This window comes from Nilaparvata lugens, chromosome 4 (assembly GCF_014356525.2).
Source record: "Nilaparvata lugens isolate BPH chromosome 4, ASM1435652v1, whole genome shotgun sequence".
NCBI lineage: Eukaryota > Metazoa > Arthropoda > Insecta > Hemiptera > Delphacidae > Nilaparvata > Nilaparvata lugens.
Window position 1 is genome coordinate 16,192,398 of NC_052507.1, and position 23,490 is coordinate 16,215,887.

General features: G+C 35.0%; 1 protein-coding gene across 1 annotated transcript in view; it reads left to right on the top strand.

The window, feature by feature from the left end:
* The window catches only part of LOC111046987 (synaptogenesis protein syg-2), a 478,902-nt gene that overhangs the window by 298,732 nt on the left and 156,680 nt on the right, over positions 1-23,490 (top strand). Inside the window, exon 2 of the mRNA XM_039426761.1 lies at positions 14,952-15,081. Coding sequence (XP_039282695.1) covers positions 14,952-15,081 — 130 coding nt within the window. The remainder of the gene's footprint in view (positions 1-14,951; positions 15,082-23,490) is intronic.

Genomic DNA, 23,490 nt, shown 5'->3' on the forward strand with positions numbered 1-23,490 from the left:
TCTATCCCCGCGTTCTTTGTCTCTTTTTAACGTTTTTCTACAATTAAAGCTTCAAAATAAATAATGGATTCGTTAATGATAATCTCCTGGAAGGCGGAGCTGAATTAAGAGGAATCCGATTAACAGTCGAATACTAGTTAAATCATCCAAATTATTCAAATGTAACCTATTGATTCAAGGAGAATCAATGATAGATGAACTTCCCCATTCCTAAAATATATTTGCAATGAGAATTTCGCAGAGTCAGTAGAATATTCTGATGATGTTTTGAGATTTCTCTAAATATTGTAACATAAATGAATAGAGAACTCTAATCTAATCCAATCTAATTTTTCATCACATCTATTGTCGATGTGACAGAAAGTAAGAATAATAGGAGTTTCACATCACAATGATTGGGCCTATATTTCGGAATAAATATAGGCATTCTTTGTTAGCTGGTTCAATGAGCTTGGATATTTTTTTTGTTACGACTATAAAAAACTGAATTCCAAAATATAGAACATATGAATTTTATTTCAATCGAGTATGAAAATTGAAAAAATAACACATAATTTATTGTAATTTATCAGTCCCATCAATCCGAGTCCTTAGATCCATGGATTTTTCCCAAACAGTTCAAGAATCTATTGAAGTTTGGATAAAGCTGTGTTATAATGTTGTAAGTTATAAAATTTATGTTAGTAATGAGTGTTGTAAGTTGTAGGTTTCTTTGCATCTAAGTTACTGGTATATGCTCTAGAAAGATGTGCAATATAATTGCTCTAGAAAGATGTGCAATGAATTTCTTGCATACTGACCGACAATGTTTGCAGTGAAATATTTTTGTTGAAAACGTGATCAATTGGACAGGTAAACGCGAAAATGATTTCCAACTATAAAGCCAAATCTGAGGTTGAAAATAAATTCAGAACATGATTTAGACTATAGGTTTTTAGTTTTGAGAGCGTAATTGAGGAATTTCTATCTTGAATATTGTTCTTATTGATCTTTGTCAAAAAGCTGGAAATTCTAAAGGTGAAGTTGAGAAATGTTTGGAAAATTATCAAGAAATACGAGTAGTAAATTCTATGGAACAGTTCCACTGTTCAGCTGTCAAATACTTTTGAAGTGAGAATCATTTGAGACTCGGGTCTGGAAAACTTGATATAACACAAAAGCTTGATAGGCGACATTTTGTTCTGTGCAAGTTTTTCGAAGTTCAATTTCAGTCATTGCTGCTTTTCTGCTTGAGAGATGACTGGATTGCACCAATTCCATCTGTTAACAGTGGAGGCAGGCGCATGCGCGCATCCGAGCTCTGTCTTTGAGGATTATCTGTGATGCGTACTCAAAGCGCTGTCACTTATTGACTTTCCGAAAATTAAAATTGTTTTGCAAGCCTGTCTTGTCGGGCCCAGCTGGATTGAGCAAATAACAATAAGAGCCGGAAACAAGGATGGAACAAAAGATAGAGCAGTGAGCCTTGGAATGGGTTAGTGAGTGATCTTGTCACACCGTTCTGATAGACGCTCTTCATCATTGCTCATCAACAGGGTCACAAGAAACTATTGTACCTATTTGAATTACTGATATTAATAGATATATGTTCGACAAAAGAAAAACAATAGCCTTCACAAGAATCGATCAACTTCAGTTCAATTGATCACAGAGTTCTCATCTATGAAAATACTTTCGACAAAATAAAGAACAATAGTTCTCGCAAAACTCCATCAACTACAAAGTTGTTCAAGTGTCCCTCTAAACTCCTATTGTGAACTTTCATACACTTCGATAAATTTCACTCAATTTTCCTAAGCAATATTTATAAATTATATTTTTAATATGTGAATATTCCCTTTTTTTAGTCTTGATCTTATCTTAAAAAACAGCTCTCCATCGTACAAGAGAGTTTCCTTCAAGACAAATATATCACATTCCTGTAGAAAGCTCATAAAATCAGAATCATATAGCTTATTCTTAATACTAGCAATGTTATACGAGACTATTTTAATGCGATAATTTTCTGTTTTATTTTTACTGAGTGGACTGACTGCCTGCGGGTGACGATTCACACGAGGGACGAAAAAACTAAGTAATTTTAGACCTACTGAATCAGCCCCTTTTTTTATTGTATTTATTGTTATCTATTTTTCATGCATTTCCTTTATTCCTATTGCAATCAATAGAGGCGTTATTATTATTATCATTATTATTATTATTATTATTTCCGTTTTTAGTTATGATGTGAAATAATTCTTATATGTGTAGTTTTGAAGCATCTAAATTTGGAAATCTACTTTGTGAAAATGATTGAGGACTGAAAATTTTGTGAATTAAAGAACTACAAGACTTAACCTATTTCGGACTACGTGTTATCTAAATTTGGGAGAGGAATAGCACAAGGGTACCTTATTTTTCCTCTCCCTATCATTCTGATAATGTACTTATTGTATAAATGAAGAATATACTACAAGTCATGTACGAAAAAATTATATATAGTGTATATAGAAAAAGAGTAGCGATCCAGACTCACCTATCATTCTGCTCAAACAATAGGGATTTGAAATGTTGGAAAAGCTGTAACAGAATAGAGAGCTGTAGCAGGCTTTGATAAAAAAAGAGTTAGGTATCTCTGGAAGATGTCTGTAGAAAGTGATCGGATCAGAACTGTGAAGAGTAATCTAGGAGCGGCATCTTTGGGGATCAACTCGGAGAAAAAAAACGAAATAGAGAGTGAAAACCTGAAGTTGGATTGCCTGTCTTGGGCTTTTTCACATCATGCTCATTCTGTTTCACTTTCCACCTGGAGATACTACAATCCTCACACAATATACTCCCACTGCAGTAAAAAGATGGGTTGGTGTTTCGCTCGAATAATTATGGTTCAATGTTCTATTACTGCAAGTAGGCTAGTACAGGAGAATTCTTGAAAAAATGAAATAATAATCGATTCCACTGAAATAGTTATTTTTCTACAACTGCGCATAAAAAAAGAATTAACATACTCAATTCTCCTCGTAAAACAGCTTATTTCTGAGGAGAATCTACTTTTTCGCTCGCTTACCATCCGCGCATGCGCAGTAAATTTTCTTTACGCTCGCAAATCATTTGCACATGCGCAGAAGAGTTTCTTTACGCTCGCCAATCAGCTGATGATGAGCAGCTAGTCAAAAGGTCAGATCTTAACCTAAAAAGTCGGTAATTGTAACTCCGCCGATATAAGTTATTTAACAGGTTTGGGTAGTTGTAGAAAACATTTTGTATGTTACCCGCGCGTAATGCTTCTTTATCGCTCTTGCAAAATTATCACGCTCAACTTCGCGTCGCGTAATAACTGTTTTGCGCGAGCGATAAAGTCACGCATTATGCTCTTAATACATAAATAGCTATTGTGCAACTAGTGCGCAAAGTGACAGTTTGCTGCACCGAATGAAACGGAATAATGGTTTCTTGCAAACAAACTTTGCGCACATATTACACATTAAATTTTTCCTACAGTTACCATTGAATATGGAACATGGGTAATCATGAGTAAAATTCCCTGAGATCCATCAAATGTTTCTCTGTGTAGTTTTTTTATTAATAAAAACCTTAATTTTTTTTAAATTGAATAATAATAATTAAATTAATCAAGGCACATAATGGCAAGGCGACGCTGTTCTCCACTGCCATATTATAACGTGGACCTCACCATACCACAGTCAGTGTTACCAACTTAATTTTGATTTTCCTGCACTGGTGCTCCATATAACCTACTAACTATTTTGCGTTGTCATGATGCAAATCTGGAGTACGCAAAGTAATACTTTGTGCAATAGAGCGGAAAAGTGATCCTTTGCGGCCTGCAATCAGTGCAGAAATGGTCACTTTTCAAGGTATCTGTAGGAAGAATAATGATTCAACACAAGCAATTGGAAATGGTGGATGATAATTTCAATTCTTCAATCAACGCTTAGTCACTCTTATGTCTCACATTTTCTAATCTCTTAGCTGATTGATCTACAGCAATTGACTGCAGAGATGCAGAACAGCAGTTACCATTGAAATTACATCATTTTCAAATTTCTCGAAATAAGATATTAGTTAATATCCGTACCTGTCATGGTATTAATCTGTATATTATCACGAAAAACTACTAGTACCTTTCTGTATTTTTTATCATATGAACACAACTTGTATCGAGCACTCCTGCCGTTTTCTAGTTTTCAGTTTTTTATTTAAAAATATAGAGAGGTTACTAGTATTTTTCTATAATAATTAAACATTGGAGTAGCTCTATAATGATACTTTATCACCTGTATATATGTATTTCTAGAAGTGACCACTTTTTTGTAAGTTCAAGAACGCAGTCTCCTATTGAAATCACAACCTGAAATTATTGGAAGACTTAGGTAATTGTTTAGTTGAACAATGACTTAGATATCCAAATGGAAATTTTATGGCCACAACATATCAAGCGTTTTTTCCAAGCATTTTTAAACGGCGCTCCCAAAGTCGACAGGGCAGGAAGCTCTCCGATTGGTTGATTGAGTTGATGCCTGATAAGACGTTTAATAATTGTGGTCTGGCCCTTATGATCTTTAGTTAGTGAGTAAGGTTTTCTATCTTTTTAGAAATATTTGTGTTCATCAAAACTGCACTATCCACTCTGGAGTTGATGTGCAAGATGTGGAAGCTGTTGGTGACAGATCTAGTGTGGCACTCATGCGCGGCGACACCGTTCATCAGCTCAGCCTGTTACTTTGCCGCTGGCAGTCTGTCTGCTCCTACACTGCATCTCCGCCACCAACACACCAAACAAATCATGCGCTTTTCTCACGTGTGATAAAGACTGCGAGAGCGGGCGACGACGACAAATAACTCATCTCACATTCCGCAGCTCTGAGACGAAAGCTTTCTGCAGGCGGAATAAAAAATGAGGACAACATTTGAATAGCGGAGTGGCGAGTGAGAGGAGAGAGATTTCGAAGATTGCGGGCAACCAGAAGAGGAAATGCACTATTCGTACGGCTGCCGTGTGGGAATTGGGAGTATTCAGAGGGTGGTTTTCACGTTTTGGTGGTGAAGAGGAGAGGAACCGTCGCGACGCAAAAAGAGAATCTCTCTAATGACACCTGCCACTCAGTTGATGCCTCTGCCAATGTCATGCAACTACTATGCTGTCAGCACGTCTTTCTCACCTGGATGGATTCACGATCCGGTCGCGTTCACTGTACTACATACTTCTTTCCTCCCCCTTTTTCACCCTCTACTTCTACATCCCCCACATTCCACACACTCCCCCATCTTGCATTACAAACTGTCTCATCTGCATCTTACACCTCCATCAACGTCTTTTTCTTTTTTTATTGCACTCTATTTCTTTGCTTCTCTCGCTTCTGTTACAGGTTGTATTGTGAAAAAGGACTATACCAATTCCTTCCATTCATGCGAAACATTACTGATTGCGGAATTTTCTTGATATTGTACAAATTTTCATTCATTACCAACTGTCAGAGTTAACATTGTTGAAAATTAATATAAGCAGTTATCATACCGCTACTTGTAATTTCACCTGAATTGAGTAATATTATATTCTATATTCAAATTCTAATATTATATTCAGTGTTTACGAGTTTGTGTTGCTTGAATGGTTCAAAATATTTTCTTAAATAACTCAATATTATTCGTTACAAGTGGTAATTGAGTGTAATATTTCTAATTAATCTATTAATTAAAGCAATCTAAATTTAAAATTTATAGTTTTCATTCTTGTTTTGGACTGAAATTTTATCAAAATTGTACACGTGAAATTCTAACCTTATTTCGGACTTTTTCACCTATAAATTTGGAAGAAAAATAGCACAAGGACTATCTTATTATTTCATCTTCCAATGTTATTACATTAGTGTCATTTGCATTGTAAATAAATAAATAATTGTGGGCAAGGTTATTGTTGATGATAATGATGTTATTCAAGTTCATTTCCCCACATAAACAATTAATGGAGAAAACAACTAACAGGCATTCGCCCAAACCTGCTCTCAACCTCAAGTTAGAAAGAGTATAGAGAATATAAATGTAGATAATGTAGAAATGATGACTTGATTCACATACAATTTTGAGTCTGGAAAAAATGTATCTGATGAAATTTTGAATTTTTCTGCTGTTGGTAGTGATGAATTGTAGTATTATTGTAGTTGATGAAGATGATCATAATGTGGTTTTTCTTATCTGTCCTTCGACAATATCCACATTCAATCCTTCTTTCTGTTAACCTATACTCCATCATCTCTCCTCCTTGATGAGATTTTGCAAAAATTAAGTTTTAATTTTGATTCTATCTCCTTGAATGGTTCTATTTTCTACTGCATTTTTTTCTGTCCTATGAGAAGTTATCATTCTCATTGATCTCCTTAAATCTCTTTCCAACATCCGTTTCTTCTTTCTCTTTTTCCTCTTTCCTTTCTCTCCAGCAGTTTCAGCTTCCTTCTCCTTCTCTGAGAGAGCAGGAAACCCCATTATCAGTTCGTAAATGTTGGAATGGCACATGCATACCCGACAAGCGAGTGAACAAGCGGAACACCTTTTCCAAAAACCGTCACCCGTGCAAACTGACAAAGACGTGTGTCTCCGTGCTCAATGCGTCTCCATCTTACTTTTTTAAGTTTCTATCTCTCACTTCACCCTGTCAACATCAGGTTTTGTCACCACTGAATATTTCAACAAGCGTTCCACCATTTAGAGGTGCTCCAGACTGTGTTGAATGTTCAAGAGTGTTTTTTCTCCAACTGTGGATAGATCCTAGAATGATGGTGGTCTACATCATGGTAGCAGTAACCTTACTACTGGTTACAATCAGACTTTATGGATTGTTGGATTGTTGGATTGGTCTCTCGACATTTAGAAAGTAGTCAATTCAGATATTGAGAATAGATTTGGATGTATGAATCCTCAAAGTATTCAGAGATAGGTGATTCCACTGCGTTATTGCTACTTAAAAGTCACTTATGATAAGAGAGGGTGTGCTTAGTTTGACAGTACCTAATTGTTCATTAATTCATAGAACTGCTCAGTAGTCCATCTGATAGTTGCTGGTTGAAAATTTACAAAGAGACCAATAAGAACCTAAGTTGATCACCACTTCCGGGAAAACTGTGTACGAATGACAACGACGTCATTAATTATAAAAATCATCAAATGATAGTTTTCAATGTGGATTCAGCAAGCTTCAACAAGCTATTGAGAAAACCTTTATATTATAAGAATATTAACTTGATATTCTCGCTGTGGTTCTACATTCATAGTCTTTTGAGTTGGAGCAATATGTAAATTTCTCATTATTTCAGTAGCTTCATTGGAATTTTAATATAAACCGACATTTATCATCTAGCTCATCTTTACTAGAAATCCCTCCAGATATACGAATCAATCAAATTCATTTCTAATACAGGAAATCACTTACATTTATATGAGTTACAACAACAAATGAATGTAAAGAAAACAACAAAATATAAAGCATAATTAATAATAAATAATCAATAGTCGCTGACACAATGATCAATAATTATAAAGTAGTAGAAATAAAAGAAAAACATCCCGAGGCTTAGCCTGTGGAAGATGGAGTATCAGTTAGATATAATTGCTTTTATATTAATACATTTGGTTACTGATTCTAATTGAATATAACAGTATTCAGGACAAGACCTGCTAACTCGCTTTAATTTATACTGCACTTTTAATCAGATTCAGCTAACTTGTTGCTTAGGTGAGAATATATCACCCTCACAAAAACTCTATGTATTAACAACCAGTTGACTGATTATTATTATTTCCAATAGCTTGATTACGGAATGCTGTTTTAAGAAACTCAAAAGTATATCTATCTTCATGAACATTTTGAAAGTTGATCTGTAGAGTTTCAAGAATAAATTAATTGTATATTATTCAATGTAATCAGATTATGGTACTGTTGAGAAATTATTCAATTAAAAAAATTCGTTGAAGAATTTTAATGCGACTCATCTTACCTCCACGAATATTTCCACAAACTTCCTGCAAGGGACTCCCCACCAACAAAAAGTCATATTAATTTACTTTATGGAAAATTACTCATGTTTATCAGCTTTGTCTAATATTCCAATATCGTTTCCATAAGGAAAATACTTTAAACCTCCTTTCAAGATCTTGATCTTGAATCATTCATTGAAGATTCAACAAACGGTTGCTATAAATTATGGAGAAAATCTCAATAAAAAATATAACAAATCATCTACGAACATATTGCATTGATATTTTTGGAGTGTTATTGTAATTAACGAGAGTTGAGTTGAAGAAGGAACAATATTGTATGTGCAAGCTACGGTACAGTAGACAGCAGAATATTATCACAGCACTCGTACAACTTAATGCTTGAAGATGAAATTTATGATAGCTTCGGTGCAAGACTCTGTTAGTAGCAGGAGCAGCGGTTGCAAGTGATATGGTCTGTGGTCGGAAATAGTGGTTCACAACGGAAAACCGCAGGAATCAGCCGAAACCATGTATAGGCTGTTCAAGTTTCCAGACCACAAATTTCTCATGGACTGCCGACAGGTTATAAATATCCGTAGACGGTAATGAGATTTGTTTCACATGAAGTAAGGAATTATCGATCTTAATTGGGGGTTATTTGCCGGAAAAGTTACGTGAAATAATATATGAGTAGTTGGAGCGTTACAATTTGAATATGTCAAATGGAATTGGAGAATTTCTCATAAGTTACAGTACCTACTATATTATTTTGTCGAGAATTGGGAACATTTATTCTAGAAGAGGCAATGAAAAACACCAACCTACTGCTGAACTATTCAAGATTAGATCAAGTTTCATGATCAGATCAGATAATATCTCCGACAATATAAAGCTTTAAATCCAACCAATCCATTTCTTCTATTGGTTGCTGAACATAGAGGATGATCCTCTAAAATAGAACAAATAATCATTTAAAGACAATATCAAATCGACTACATTTTTTCTACATCCAACTACTACTTTTTTCAATGCAATTATTCTGTTTGTGACAATAACACATTCTTGATTCTTGATACTTGATTCTTGATAATTGATACTTGATACTTGATTCTTGATTCTTGATTCTTGATTCTTGATTCTTGATTCTTGATTCTTGATTCTTGATTCTTGATTCTTGATTCTTGATTCTTGATTCTTGATTCTTGATTCTAGATTATTGATTATTGATTCTTGATACTTGATTCTTGATTCTTGATTCTTTATTCTTGATTCTTGATTCTTGGTTCTTGATTCTTGAATCTTGATTCTTGATCATTAATTCTTGATACATGATTCTTGATTCATGATTCTTGATTCTAGAGTATTGATTCTTGATTCTTGATCCTCGATTCTTGATTCTTGATTCTTGATTCTTGATTCTTGATTCTTGATTCTTGATTCTTGATTCTTGATTCTTGATTCTTGATTCTTGATTCTTGATTCTTGATTCTTGATTCTTGATTCTTGATTCTTGATTCTTGATTCTTGATTCTTGATTCTTGATTCTTGATTATTGATTATTGATTATTGATTATTGATTATTGATTATTGATTATTGATTCTTGATTCTTGATTCTTGATTCTTGATTCTTGATTCTTGATTCTTGATTCTTGATTCTTGATTCTTGATTCTTGATTCTTGATTCTTGATTCTTGATTCTTGACTCTTGATTCTTGATTCTTGATTCTTGATTCCTGATTCTTGACTTTTGAGCTCACTATAAGAAATAAGAGTAGAGTTGACTTTTTTACAAAGTTGATTTCCACTAAATTGGTTGAGTTACTTTGAAACAGTTTCAAATTCTCAAGGTGTGGATTGAACAACCTTGCTAGCTTGGACATCCTCTTAGTGTTCCATTCAATTCCATTCCATTCCATTCCCGATATTCGATAGCTTGATAATATGTATTTGTTGTTTATTTGATCAATAGCTCAATCGTGAATTCATCATTGAAAAACAAGGTCTTAAATTGATTTCGTATATTGAATTGACTTCAATTTTCAATACCAGTAATTTCATAAACTTCAGAAACCATTCAAATTATATTCTATTCCACTACTTTGAAATTCCTCACAAGTGTGAGGAATACAATAATACAATGTATTATTCTCAAGTAAATCATGGCACTTCTTTTGTCTTCGTTCACAGATTCCTCAACAAACTCTCTCAGTTTTAATTTTCTCGCCATTAGAAGACTCAACACACCTCTCGTGGGGAGAGTGTAGCTCTAGGCTTGTTGAATCAGTTGAGCTGCACCGGAATTTCTTTTGTCGGTATTTTCCGGTCTGAAGCGTCTCTGTGAATGTCCGACCGCTAAGCGTTTGTAATTGGTTGCGCTGTTTTGCAGTGGAGAGGAAGCGCATCCACCGGTCGAGAGTAGCCTACAGATTAAACTTGAAAAAGGAGACGCTGGATTGCTGAAAAAAGTGGTGTAGTGTGTCAGTGGAATTGTGTTGTACGAGGAAAAAGCGAATTAGGATGTGTCCAGCATTGATGATGATCATCAGCCGGCAAGTGGGCAACCGCCTTTCCTATTCTGTTTTTCTGTCTTGCTGCTGGTTTTTTGTATGTCTCCTTTCTTTCTTGCTCACCCTTCACCCCTCCACAACCACTTCACCCTATCACAAAACTCGACTGCCTCTTGACACCTTGCTACAAGCATCTGAACATTCATGGAGCGCGAATTCTCTTCCATTCTCTCTCACTCATACTCTCTCTCATCTCCTCCTCTCACTTTCACCGTGTAATGGCCACAAAAAGGAAGCCATACTGAAGCACCCACTAGACGAGCGTCTGTGTTAATGTCGTAGGATCCAACACACATGATGATGGCTGCACCATATCCTGGGTCAGAGTCACGCTTTTTCTGTTCTGATGGTGTTCTCACTCAGTCACTTACCGTCGTTGATCATTTGGCGTAGGTCTTATAATACTGAAACGTGTAGGCCTATTGTTTAACAACTAATTCATCATGTCTGCTATATATCATCAGTTTCATGAACTTGATCTGACTATATCAATATTTGTGATTGTATCAATTCAATTTAGGTTATTAGAGCAATGGTTATAGTCACTAGAGTAGTATTACTCCTAATAACAACTCTTCAACTATTGTCTTAACTCTTTCCAGAATAAGAATATATTCTTGAATATCCATATTTCCTATCTGGATACTGATTGTAGAATTTCTCAAAAGAGACTCATAATATTGTGATGGATTGACCTCCATTATGACCTGTAACGTATCATAATGATCCAATTATTTTGAAGATTTTTCCCTTTTCGAGATTCTAAAATCCAAATTCGAAAAAGGAATAGCTCAATGTAAACCTTATTTTAATCTCCCCTATCCAACCACTTCAATAATAAGTATTGTATGTGGAAATTAAGGATGAGTTATTTGGTATGAGAAATCATACGTAATTTGATTATTCACGAAACATGATATGGTAGGTCTATTGAAGGTTTACTTCTATTTAAATTATGTACCAAATCAGCTCAGTTATGGTATAGAATTTCAATCACATATCATAGAGTCTTCATCTACTCCGCAAACGTATTCATGGAAATGTTATAACAATAACAAATTCCAATGTAATTCGAGAAATAACATTGGATCCAGCAATGCTGATTCATGGCGACTAAGGTCTACAAGCGTATTCTTCGGAGGCCCGAGCATGTGGAGTAGGGTGAGGGATGACTAATGACGTTCGCCTCCAACATATTCCATCGTCTTTTTCAAAGAACGTATTCGTAAAGTTTGCCAGCCCAAAGAAGTTAGCCTGCGTTCGACTTTTAAAACAGGTCGTTACTGCATTGACCCCTGACCCTGCCCCCAAGGTCCCCCCCAGGCCCCTCGAAGGTGTTCAAAAGGTCACTCCACCCTACACCCGAGATGCTCCATCACTCCATAAGGCCTATTCAGCTGACCCACCTTCTTCCTTGCTTTTTTCCTCTTCGTCTTTTTCTTTTGGTGAAATGTATTCCGACCTTTGTCCACTTATCTTGATACGGCAATTTCTATACTAGCCGATATTTGCTCTCTTGGTGCTTGCTCTTTGAGTCCCAACAGAAGGCTTTCCCGGTAATAGCTCTTTCTTATAGAATAACTGCACACTGCTGAACTTTCAACTACAAATTGGCCTCATTCTCACCCGTATTTTTCATCATAGTGGAGACGCTGAATCATTTCTGCAATATTATGCAGCTATCACGGGAAATCTTTACATTTTCATGAACAGCAGAAATCTTTTATATTTTACACCATATCTGCAACACTCTGTAGCATAATACTCATAATACTCATAATACTCATAATACTCTGTATTTTTTAGAAAGGGTGGGAAATTGGCTAGTCATGAAGAATGGTTTTGAAGTTGGAGAGAAAATTGAAATAGTAGGAACATATAAATATCTGGGGGTTATCTTCACGGCCACCACGAGGTTCGGAACTCACATAAAAGATAGGGTGTCAGCAGCTAAGTGTGGAGTGAATACAGTTTGGAGCAGTATAATTACTAACAACACAATTCCAGTCAAAGCTAAATGGGAGGTAATCAATGCAGCAATTAGAGCGATTGTGAGTTATAGTGGACAGGTCTGGGGTTACAAGATGTTTGAAGAGCTAGAAATTATTCAAAGACTTTTTATCAAAAAATTATTTTCCCTACCTAGATGTACACCCAACTCCATTTTGTATTTAGAAACAGGGAAAAATCTTCTGTTTTTTCATAGTTTTAGATTGCACTATAAATACATTCTTAAAGTATTGAAGTTGCCAACATCTTGTTCGCCTCGTTTTTTAGCCGATGTCATGATAGAAAAAAATATGGGTTGGCTCAAGGAATGGAAGAATTTAGGCAACAAATATCAATGCGAAGTAGGCGTGAGCCGAACAAGTATTGTCAATCAGGAAGCACAACAAGAACTACTTATGGACTGCATGATGAAGGAATTTCGTGAAAAGTGTAGCGAGAGGGCAAGAAGGGCAAGGTATCATGTCATCTATGCAAAATTAAAACAGGATTTAGGTGGCAGGGACTATATAAATGCGAAGTTTAATAGAGCAGAAACAGCCATGATACTGAAGTCAAGAGCAGCTTTGTGGCCTCTCAATTATAGAATAGATAGAGACGGAGACCAAGCACTTTGTTCAATGTGTAATGACAGATTGAAGGAGGACACATATCATTTCTTAGGAAGATATTCTATTTTATCAGAAATTAGATGGGAGGTTTGGAGTAAACGTGAATTGACCGAGCAGCAAGTAATAGAGCAATTAAATGGTGAGAGCTGGGAGAAATTAATAAAATATGTGAGAATTGCATGGAGATATCGCTCGAAACTCATTGAGGAATTTAACAAATGAAATAGAGATAAGATAGGAATTCAGAAATAAGAAGAACACAATGATTGATTAATTATAATATATCTATTATTTTGTAATTTCTTTTACAGGTTTGCAGATAAAATGTAAATAAAATGTATGCATGATTTAAAAAATAGAGAAAAATTGTACTACTTAAAAGCCAACTCCTGGCAGACGGCCGTGTGGCCATTGCTGTAAAAAATGTATTCTTTTCAACGATGAATTATGTAAGAAAGTGAAATAAAGATTTTTTAATTATTATCATTATTATTATTTATTACTCTGTATTATGGGAAATCTATATATATTATTAGCAACAAAATCTGTTTCTCTTAGTAATATATGTGCAGCACTGTGTAACTATTACGGAGAGTCTATACATTTTATAAGCGGAAAATTTGGTTATCCTTATATCATACATAAATCTTATTATATTAAGCAAGCAATAATTTATATATCTATATGGATATATGGGTATATGGTATATAGGTTCAACGGATCTCGAAAACGGCTCTAACGAATTTGATGAAATTTGCAATATAGATGGTTCTTGACATGAAAACTCGATTGCACATGGTCTCATTCCTGGGAAAATTCGCTGAAGGTAATGAGAAAGATAATAATTATTTATCCTTGGAAAACAGCTGATAATTTTGTTGTCTGTCGGTAACCGAAGATGCGAGTGCCTGTGTGGGAATGAGACAGAATTATGTTCAGCTATTGAACTATCGCAATCAGCGGATCTCACGAGATGTATTATCTGAATTATAGATAAACCGACCTGATCAACATTATCTGATTTGTTGACATGACCAACGATATGATGTTATTCAAGATCCATAATTTTTTTATTCAAATTAAAAGTACATAATATCAACATTTCCAAAGTTGATCATAATTTTACAGTCCTAGGTGATTAGTGAGTGTTATTTTGTTATTCAATTTGGTTTTTTGAAAAATCTAAATTCATTCTTTTCTGTTTCTAAATGTTTGAACTGAAAATTGGAATTCAAACGTGTATGGTACATAATCTACTTTTTGAACTACCGTATACATAAAAATTCGTGGAACAAACATTATTGGGATGTGCCTTTTGGCCTTCCCCAAACAATTGAAATTATTGTGTTTTGTGTATCAATAAATAAAAACTATGCTTCTATGCTTCTGTACTTCGGAGCGAAGCTCGGTGCCCCGATATTGATCCATTAAGTACGTGTGACACTACTTCGACTAAATGTAACCTATGTTCATATTTCCGTTTTTATGTACATCGGTGTCTGTACAAGAATGATTCTAACGATAGTATCGACAGATTTGTTCATTATTGATCCTTTGATAGTGATCCGTTAATTGAAAAGAGCTTTCTATCCTTGTAATTGAATATTCATGTATTCCAACTTTGGACATTGTTACACTGTTGTTTCACAGATCGCTCATAAAAACGGAGCTCTCCTAAATATTGATGTAATGTTCTGAATGGAGTAGACAGATGTTGTAATTTTGATGCATGTCGAGAGTTTGAAAAGTGTGTGCCACTAATATTGGTGGGTGCTTTTGCTTTGTTTGCAGTTGTGAGCGTGGATGTACAGGCGGTGGAGGGCAAAAGTGTCGAGCTACCTTGCAACGTCACACCGCCAGGACACGATAAGCTCTACATGGTGTTCTGGTTTCGTGACAACGTCGGCATCCCATTATATAGGTGAGTTTTCCCAATGCTCAGCTATGATTGGCACACAAACTGTTGTACGAACATTCTAGAGCCGAGGTGTGAACAAGTCGAATTCTGCTTTTCAACCATCGCTTGTCACCGTGTGCTGTATGTTGTCCAAGAATTATTTCAGAACTGTTTTCCTATTTTATCCATGACTGTACGTCCCGTTCAACATTACCATCAATGAATTTTCCCCCTGAAAGCCATGGAGATGTATAGATTGCCATAACTTAATACGAACAATACCGGGAATATTTGTGCAGTTCATGGAAATAAATAGTTAAACATGTTACCAGATTATTGTATACATTCATCCCCTATCAATAATGATTTTTGTACAATTGTTTTGGAGAGGATAATTATTATCATTTTTTCCTGTAAACAAGAGATAATTAATCTTGAAAAGCAACAAACAATTATTCAGAAGTAATTTCAAACAACAATTGTTTTGAAAACAATCGAAATTTGATTGGATGAATACAATAATGATATTCTAAATCAGATAGGTTAGACCTATTAAGAAAAAAACGATGACAGTAGCATCCTTATTTCGACTATGAAACTGTATGTAACCCTTATAAAACTATTGTGGTGATAATTCTATTCTTCGTAGTTCAGGGAATTTTAAATTTTGGAGTTATTTTTGAATTTAAAAGTATTGAATCATGACTCCTATAATATTTCTTGACTGGTTAGTTTTGAAAATCAAGGATTGAAATATTGGTCTCGAGAACTCAGCAAGAAAATGAGTCCCTCTCATTCTATGAAGGTTTGAATTTCTATACTAGCGAGAATTAAGAGAATTTCAGAGCACATAATAATGAGATCTTAAAAATAAGATGACAAATCCAAACAATTTCCAGAGCTCTATAAATCGAAACAGAAGCCAGTCAAATAAGGAGTCAAATTAGAAGAAGATTGGGGATAATCAATGGCTGGTTGAGGCATATTGAAGATGATACTGGAGTAGAATGTTTGTTAACAAAAATTGCAGTAAATTTTGTATCAGAGGAATATTGTGCCGATTGTTCTCATTGTGATAATAATCATGACTCAAATATTCTGAAAAACTCTTCACAAGGTCCTCAAATCATAATCAATTGAACAAAGAATTGTACCTATCATCAGTGATTGAAAGTAATGAGTGGTGATCAGTTTCTCAGCTATATTAATGATAATTTTTCACTCAGGAATTGTGATGACTTTTACTTCAAGTGAGCCTAAATTTTTTGTTGCAAGAATGATAATTGCAATACGTTTCAGAAATACTTCATGTATTTTGCCTTTTTTCAATTATCTCTGGGCACATTGGTAGCTTCAATTAACAAATTTATAAATTATGAGCAGCTCGACTTCATAATTTTGTGGGAGAAGAGTTGTTGTTGGAAATATATAACTTGAAATTAGGAGCTAGTTAGGAAGTAGCAGTAGCGCCAATGTATGCAGCATGATACAAGACTGCATCAAGCATTCTCGAATCAAGTCATAAAAGTTGGATAGGCACAGGCCTGAGCCTCTCACCCCTCACCCCTCAGTACCAAGTCCCTAGTCCTCAGCCCAACCCCCACCAATAACGTCTTCATCTTCACTCATGTGCTTAATGAGCTCGTTCTTTTAAGCGCTGTTCAGATTTATGCTGTGTGCGCTACACATGCGAGCAGAAATAATGAATGTAAACCAAGCACGACCTGTAATCTCTCCTCGCCTTCATTCTCTATTTATTATCCAGCTCTTGAGTCTCAACGATTAAATACTAGACAACGAATTGCCCCCTAAGCTCGGAGGACCATTATAATTTATAATTCTAATTAGCTTTGAACACAAGTTAATGACTCGGTATTTCAGCGCAGCGCGATGGCTATGCTTCATCAAACTTAATTTCGAAAGTTGAAACTTTTCGTTCGTTCTATCAACAATGTTATGTATTTCCCTTTTCCCAATGCATAACACACGGTTGGCGCTCAGTCAACTTGTACGATATAGTGGGAGATTATACATTGTCATGCATGTTGAGCGATTTTATAGATTGTTTGAGTATAACATTCAAGTTTGGAGTACTAGCTTATTATGTGAACCAGGTTTATCTTTCTCGATTATAACTTAACATGATTCAAATTCAAATGACAGGACACTAACTTTTGGTGAGAATGATGAAAAATGCGAGGGTATAATAAATATCATTTAATGTATTTATATGAGCTTATGAAATTCAAGTTTCAAACATAATTCATCCAGATTACAAATCAATCTGGATTCCATCTCACCTTGATCGTGATGGTTACTAGGATTGAAATGACCAAGCCGATTCGTTTTTTGATCAGAAAATATCATTGATAAAAGATTCATCTTTATCGTCGATTTATCGATTTATTATCATCGATGATCTATTATCATTCGGAGGAGATGATAAGCTGCGGTCCCGACTACCTAAAAAGTAGTCGTCATCTCTCATGATCATCCCTTCTACTCATTGCCTACGCACAAGCCTAAAAGTTGCCTAATGTGGGGGCATCACCCTCAGTATCATTATTATTATGAATTCATTATAACATTAGAACCCTACTCTACTCTGCTATGAAGCTAGAAATGAATTTCAGATTCAGAGTACGAGAGTTACCATCAATTTACATGTGAAATAATGATTAATTGATAAAGATCAATTTTAATTCATCTTGTTTTTATTCATTCGTTTTTATTCTGATTCAGTTGGAACACGCTTATGAATAAAAGAGCTTATGTGAGCAACACCCTCAGTATTTTATTATTAGTTCATCATAACATTAGGATCCTACTTTATTCTGTTATCAAGCAAAAAATGATTATCAAATTCAGTGTACAAGAATCATCATCAATTTACATGTGAAATACTGTAATGATTAATAATACAATGATTAATATTGATAAAAATCAATTTGTATTTATCTTGTTGTTCTTCGTCTCATAGCTTATTCATTCTAAAAACGCTTATGAATAAATGCAACTTGATTCGAGAATATAATAAATAAAGAAATAGAAGAGAATGATTGCTTCTTATAGAAAACTGCTTTTGAATAAATATCTTCAATAGATAACAATCAGCCTATTATTTATAAATAAGTCAATATTCCTTTAAGGTAATTAACAAAGGAACAATGATTTACACTATAGATTTGTATCAAAATGATGATTGTATAATCTATCTTTCGTGAAATTTATTTTCTGTTTTTCATGCAGTCCAATGATAAAAGACCCATACATAATATTCATTTATTGGGTTAGCACAAACAATACAATTATCAGAGAAGGAAAAATAGGCTATTGCCCAAAACATTCCCAATTTCCTAATTTAGTTTTAAATTGTAATATAATACATAGGTTATGTCGTAGGTTATGTTATATTGAGAAAGCAAATATTTATATTCCAGTTCAAGTAGTTTAGTTATCTATGTGAGTAATTGAATCCATAGTTTTTTTGAATTGACAGGCCTATTTAATAATAGATCTTGAAATCCATGTTCATGTGATAGTAACTCTTGAAGGATTTGCCGAGCGCTTGGATCGCAAAATAGCAGCATCAAGATAAATGCAATGCGGGCCTATAAGTTCGAGGAATGAGAGTGTGGCGAAGTGGGCTCAGGCCTGGAGTGTGGACTAACGGTTGCCGGAATGCCTTGATGAAGGGTGCGTGCGAGTTTCTCCCTCACTCCCTCTCTAATTTTCTCTCTTTACGTTATTGGTGCTCTCTCTCACTCGGACGCCACAGCCCTGTAATTCTACAAATTGCTAATAGCCGGTGGCAACTCTAGATAGCAGTGGCGGAGGTGCTGCACTAAGCTCAGGCATCCACTAGACTACTAGCCTGGGTCTGCTCGCCCACAGTTCACCTGAATAAGGTACACTTTAGTCCACTGCCAACGTCCCAGATAATCTGCACCAGTATTTCGAAACACGTGTCCAAGAAACTCGGATTATAAAAGTTTTGGAATTCACAAATGGAATCAGTAACGTTACTTGTAATAATAATCTATTATTACTCTGTGTCAAAAAATGTAATGTATCTGGAACAATATTGATCCAAAGCAAATCAATATTTTGGTGTATCACTCACCTCAAATCACTATGGGAGTTTGAAAACACATATTTTACCAGTGTTTCCTATATTCAGTGTTTTCTATTACCAGTGTTTTCATATTTGATCATTTCAACGGAATTATAAAAATTGTAATATGGGTGAATTTTCTTCAAAATGTTTCGTTTCTACAATTATAATTAATCAATATCGGGGCACCAAGCTTCGCTCTTTATTTTTATTTATTGATTTAAACAGAACACGATTCTCTAAAATGATCGTTTTTATATTTTACAGCTAGCTATATGTATCTTATGAATTTCGGGGATGCGATATTTTGATTTTTCACATACTCACTCGCTCACTCACTTTTTTACTATCCACAGCTGTTCCAGCCAAGGATGAATTATTCTTTTAATGTCGTTCAGCGAGTTTTCACAACGATGAGACCTAGTGCAATCGAATTCTTATATCATAAACCTACTATGTTCCAAGCTTCGTGAAAATCGTTAGAGCCGTTTTGAGATCCGTTGAACATAGATAACCAGATATAAATATATACAAATACAGAATCTGCTCGCTTAATAATATAAATATCGGGGACCGAGCTTCGCTCTGGAGTACAAAAGCATGAAAAATGTATTACGAAAGAAGAAATTATAATAACATTCTTACAGAAATGTTCTATCTAATCACAGTGAATTGAGATTAATTCCCAGAGAATGCAAAGGCCCAGTTGCACAAAAGCCAGTTTAATTTTAATCCTGATTGACTTCGCGTGAACCAAATCAGAGAAGACCATCTCAAATAGATGGATCTACTGGAATTAATCAGGATTGAAAATAACCTGGCTTTTTTGCAACCGGCACTAAGTACCTGATTGAATATTACAAAAGTTCAACAGCTGAGTCATAATTTTGACACAGTCCCACACACATGAACTCGCTCACTCACTCCCATCACCAACAGACGACGAAATAATTATTATTATCAACTGTTTCCCCAATGATGAATAATAATTATCCTTTTAATGTCCTTCAGCGTGTTTTCCCAGGGATGAGACCTAGTGCAATCGAATCTTCATATTATAAACCTATTATGTTCTGAATTTCGTGAGAATCGTAAGAGTTGTTTTCGAGATCCGGTGAAATACAAACATATAAACATCTGAACATCTAAACATTTAAACATCTGAACATCCAAAGATCTAAACATTTAAACATGTAGACATATAAACAGAAGTCGCTCGTTCTATAGAATAGAATGACTTTTTATTTATGTTGACATAGTATAGGATTGGATATTAATTGATAATAATGATTTATGACATATGAGACATAACCTCTTGAAAATCATGATTATAGGCTAACCTTGTGCAACTTTCAATTGAAATTTATTTTTCAAATAATTTTACATACATTTCTATATTCACAAAATAATAACAGAAATAAAGTTTACAAAAGTACAAGATTTTAGAGTACAATATAATTAACAATATTATGTGATAATATTGAGCAAAGTAATAATGAAATTTTGGCTTCAATGGCAAATATAAAATGTATTACTGGATCACAATATCATCATCATTAGGCTATTATAATAACAGAAAAATGAATCTCCTTTGAAGCTTTTATTTTCTTCATCTTGTTGGTTAGAATGCAATCTTAAGCCAGGTCTTCTCAATTTTGACACGAAATTTCAAAACATTGATTCATTAATTTATAAGATAGAGCATAGAATACAATAGTTCGAAAAGAAAAAACAGGCTGTTGCCCAAAACTTCATCTATTGCCCAAATATTATGAAGGTTATGACCATTACAATTTCTACACCAAATCATCAATATCATCAATCTGAAACTTTAAATCAGAAAAAAACAAACAATTACAAATTCTGATAGATTGATAATAAAGCTTCGTGAAAGCATGGAACAGAATTTAAATTCACAAAATATAGAATGAAAACTGTGAGCTCAAAAATATAACGTTTACCATATCTACAAAAAGTACAACATTAAAAGTGATGTGGGTGGAGATAATAGTTGAAAAGAGATTCCTGTCAAATTGATTGAATAACTCATTCAATAGGCAATTTTATTCACATACCACGAACAACACAATTATTGACTTCAACAATATTCCCATAGGAATTTGATAATGGTCTGACAATGCACAACAGCTATGTCACAATGATGGATAATTATAAACAATTTCGTCAAATCATCCCCCAATTAATTTCAGTTTTTGAATAGCTGTGATACGAATGGGGTCTATTGGAAATTGAACTCTCAGCTTCTGTTATGAGAGATGTGATCAGAATGTGAGTAAATTGGGGGCGGGATAGTCGTGACCGACGACAGTCGAGGCCTTCGACCGTAGAGGACTGTTTTCCAGTCCTCTACGGTCGTAGGCCTCGAATGTCGGGCCTATACAAAAATTAAAGAGTCCTGTACTTTCGCCCGACGCAGACGACATTTGAGGACTCTTTTTCAGGAGTCCACTGCGGTTGCAGGTCTCAACTGTCGGGGCTGATCAAAAATTATAGAGGCCTCAACTGTCGCCTGACACAGTAAATTGATGTGAAGTTTTCTTCGAGTCTCTGACATATTATTGCATTCTATACCTTATTATTAATGTAAAACGAATACGAATGAATATTTCTTATTTATTACATATTTATCTTTGTACGAAAGCCTATGATTTTCTTGTGCAGCAGAGGAAGAATACATTAAGATGCAGGGTTCTGTTTGCACAAAAAGCCTTGATTGTTGGAAAAAAAAAATCAGCAAGGATTGAATAGCTGCTGAGATATTGAATCCGTGGCAAAATGTAACTACTAAAATAACCCATTTCTAGAGATAACATGCTGCAATCAGAATTTTAGTATGATGATATTAGTATGATGATAAGAAAGGATTCAATAAAAGATTGTATTTGACTACATTCAACAACATTATAACCAAATTCACTTTCAGAGATTGGAGATTGGTATCCACGATCAAAATATTTACGTTCTGAAGAGAAAAATGAGGACTAAATTTGTATTTGAAACATGCAAAAAAAGACTAACGCCTGCACCTAGGAAGTAGTAAAGAGTAGGCCAGCACACACGGTCAGAGGCATTATAACTGCTCTCGGTGGTGTAAATATCTGAATCGCGTGCTATGCGGAAATTTGCATTTGTTTGACCCGTCAGCCAGTTCTCTAGCATGACTGACCATTCTCGAAAACGCGGCCAGCCTATCGAAAATTGATTCCAGACCCGCAGCACGATCCCCAAGCTAAAAAGAGACTCACCAGTGTTTGAGACGTTCACTTGTTTGTAACTTTCTCAACATGACAAATTACGGTGAAGCCAACTCCACGTTCTGCTCACCTTTTCACAGTTGTTGTTGTTGTTGTTGTTTTTGATGTTGTGAGTTCTAGAACGTTATCAACCACCAAACAAGCGGAATTGAAACATTTAGCTCCTGAATAAACAATAACACTTTAGTTACATACAGTCAACAATGTTGTTGCAGATTCGAGGAAACTTGGTAACCTCTAACCTGTAATAATGAGAGAGTATAGAATATAATAGACTCTATACTCATACATTGGTAAACATCCCACCTTCCCACTTTATTGAAAGACAATGATTGTCTCAAATTCCGAACTGCAAATGAGCCGGAGAACTTTGTGTGTATTGTTTGACCAATCCCTATCAAGAAAAAGTTCAATCTGAATGCAATTTGAATTGAAGCATCAATTTCCTGAACGTTCTCTTAATTCGGCCGGTTATTTTGGTCCCAATTAATTATGATCTAGAATAAATTGATTTTCTGCTCTGCTTTGGTCTATGGTAACTCTAAAACATTGAAGCTTCTTGTTTGTTCATTGCTTGTGAAGTCGACATGAGTCAATCAGTTGTAAGTGATGGGGCGGGAAACCTTCATAAATGCTAAATGGGATAAAAAATGACCCATCAACAGTGGATAAGTTGAAGACCAGAAATACAAGGTGTGATAATAGACAGACGGATCAGAATATCATTATGGTTTTTTTTCGTTTTTTTACACTGATCACGCACTTACTGGAAAAGTGATCAGTTGATTTACAGATTAACATGCACTTGGTTTTGGGATTTTTTTTCTAGCGCTCCTTCAGGCGCAGCCGGCCTCTTAGGCCAACCAACAATATAATTTCCCTCTTTACTTCATACAGTCGGCCGAGCGCCCCACCACACCATTTTTTCGCCTAAATCCATCAACATTACAACATGCCAGCCTCAGTCAGTCGCCAACTTTTGCATAGTTCATGTTATTTCAACATGGCTTCACAGGCCTCATGCACCTGATTATGTCATAACAC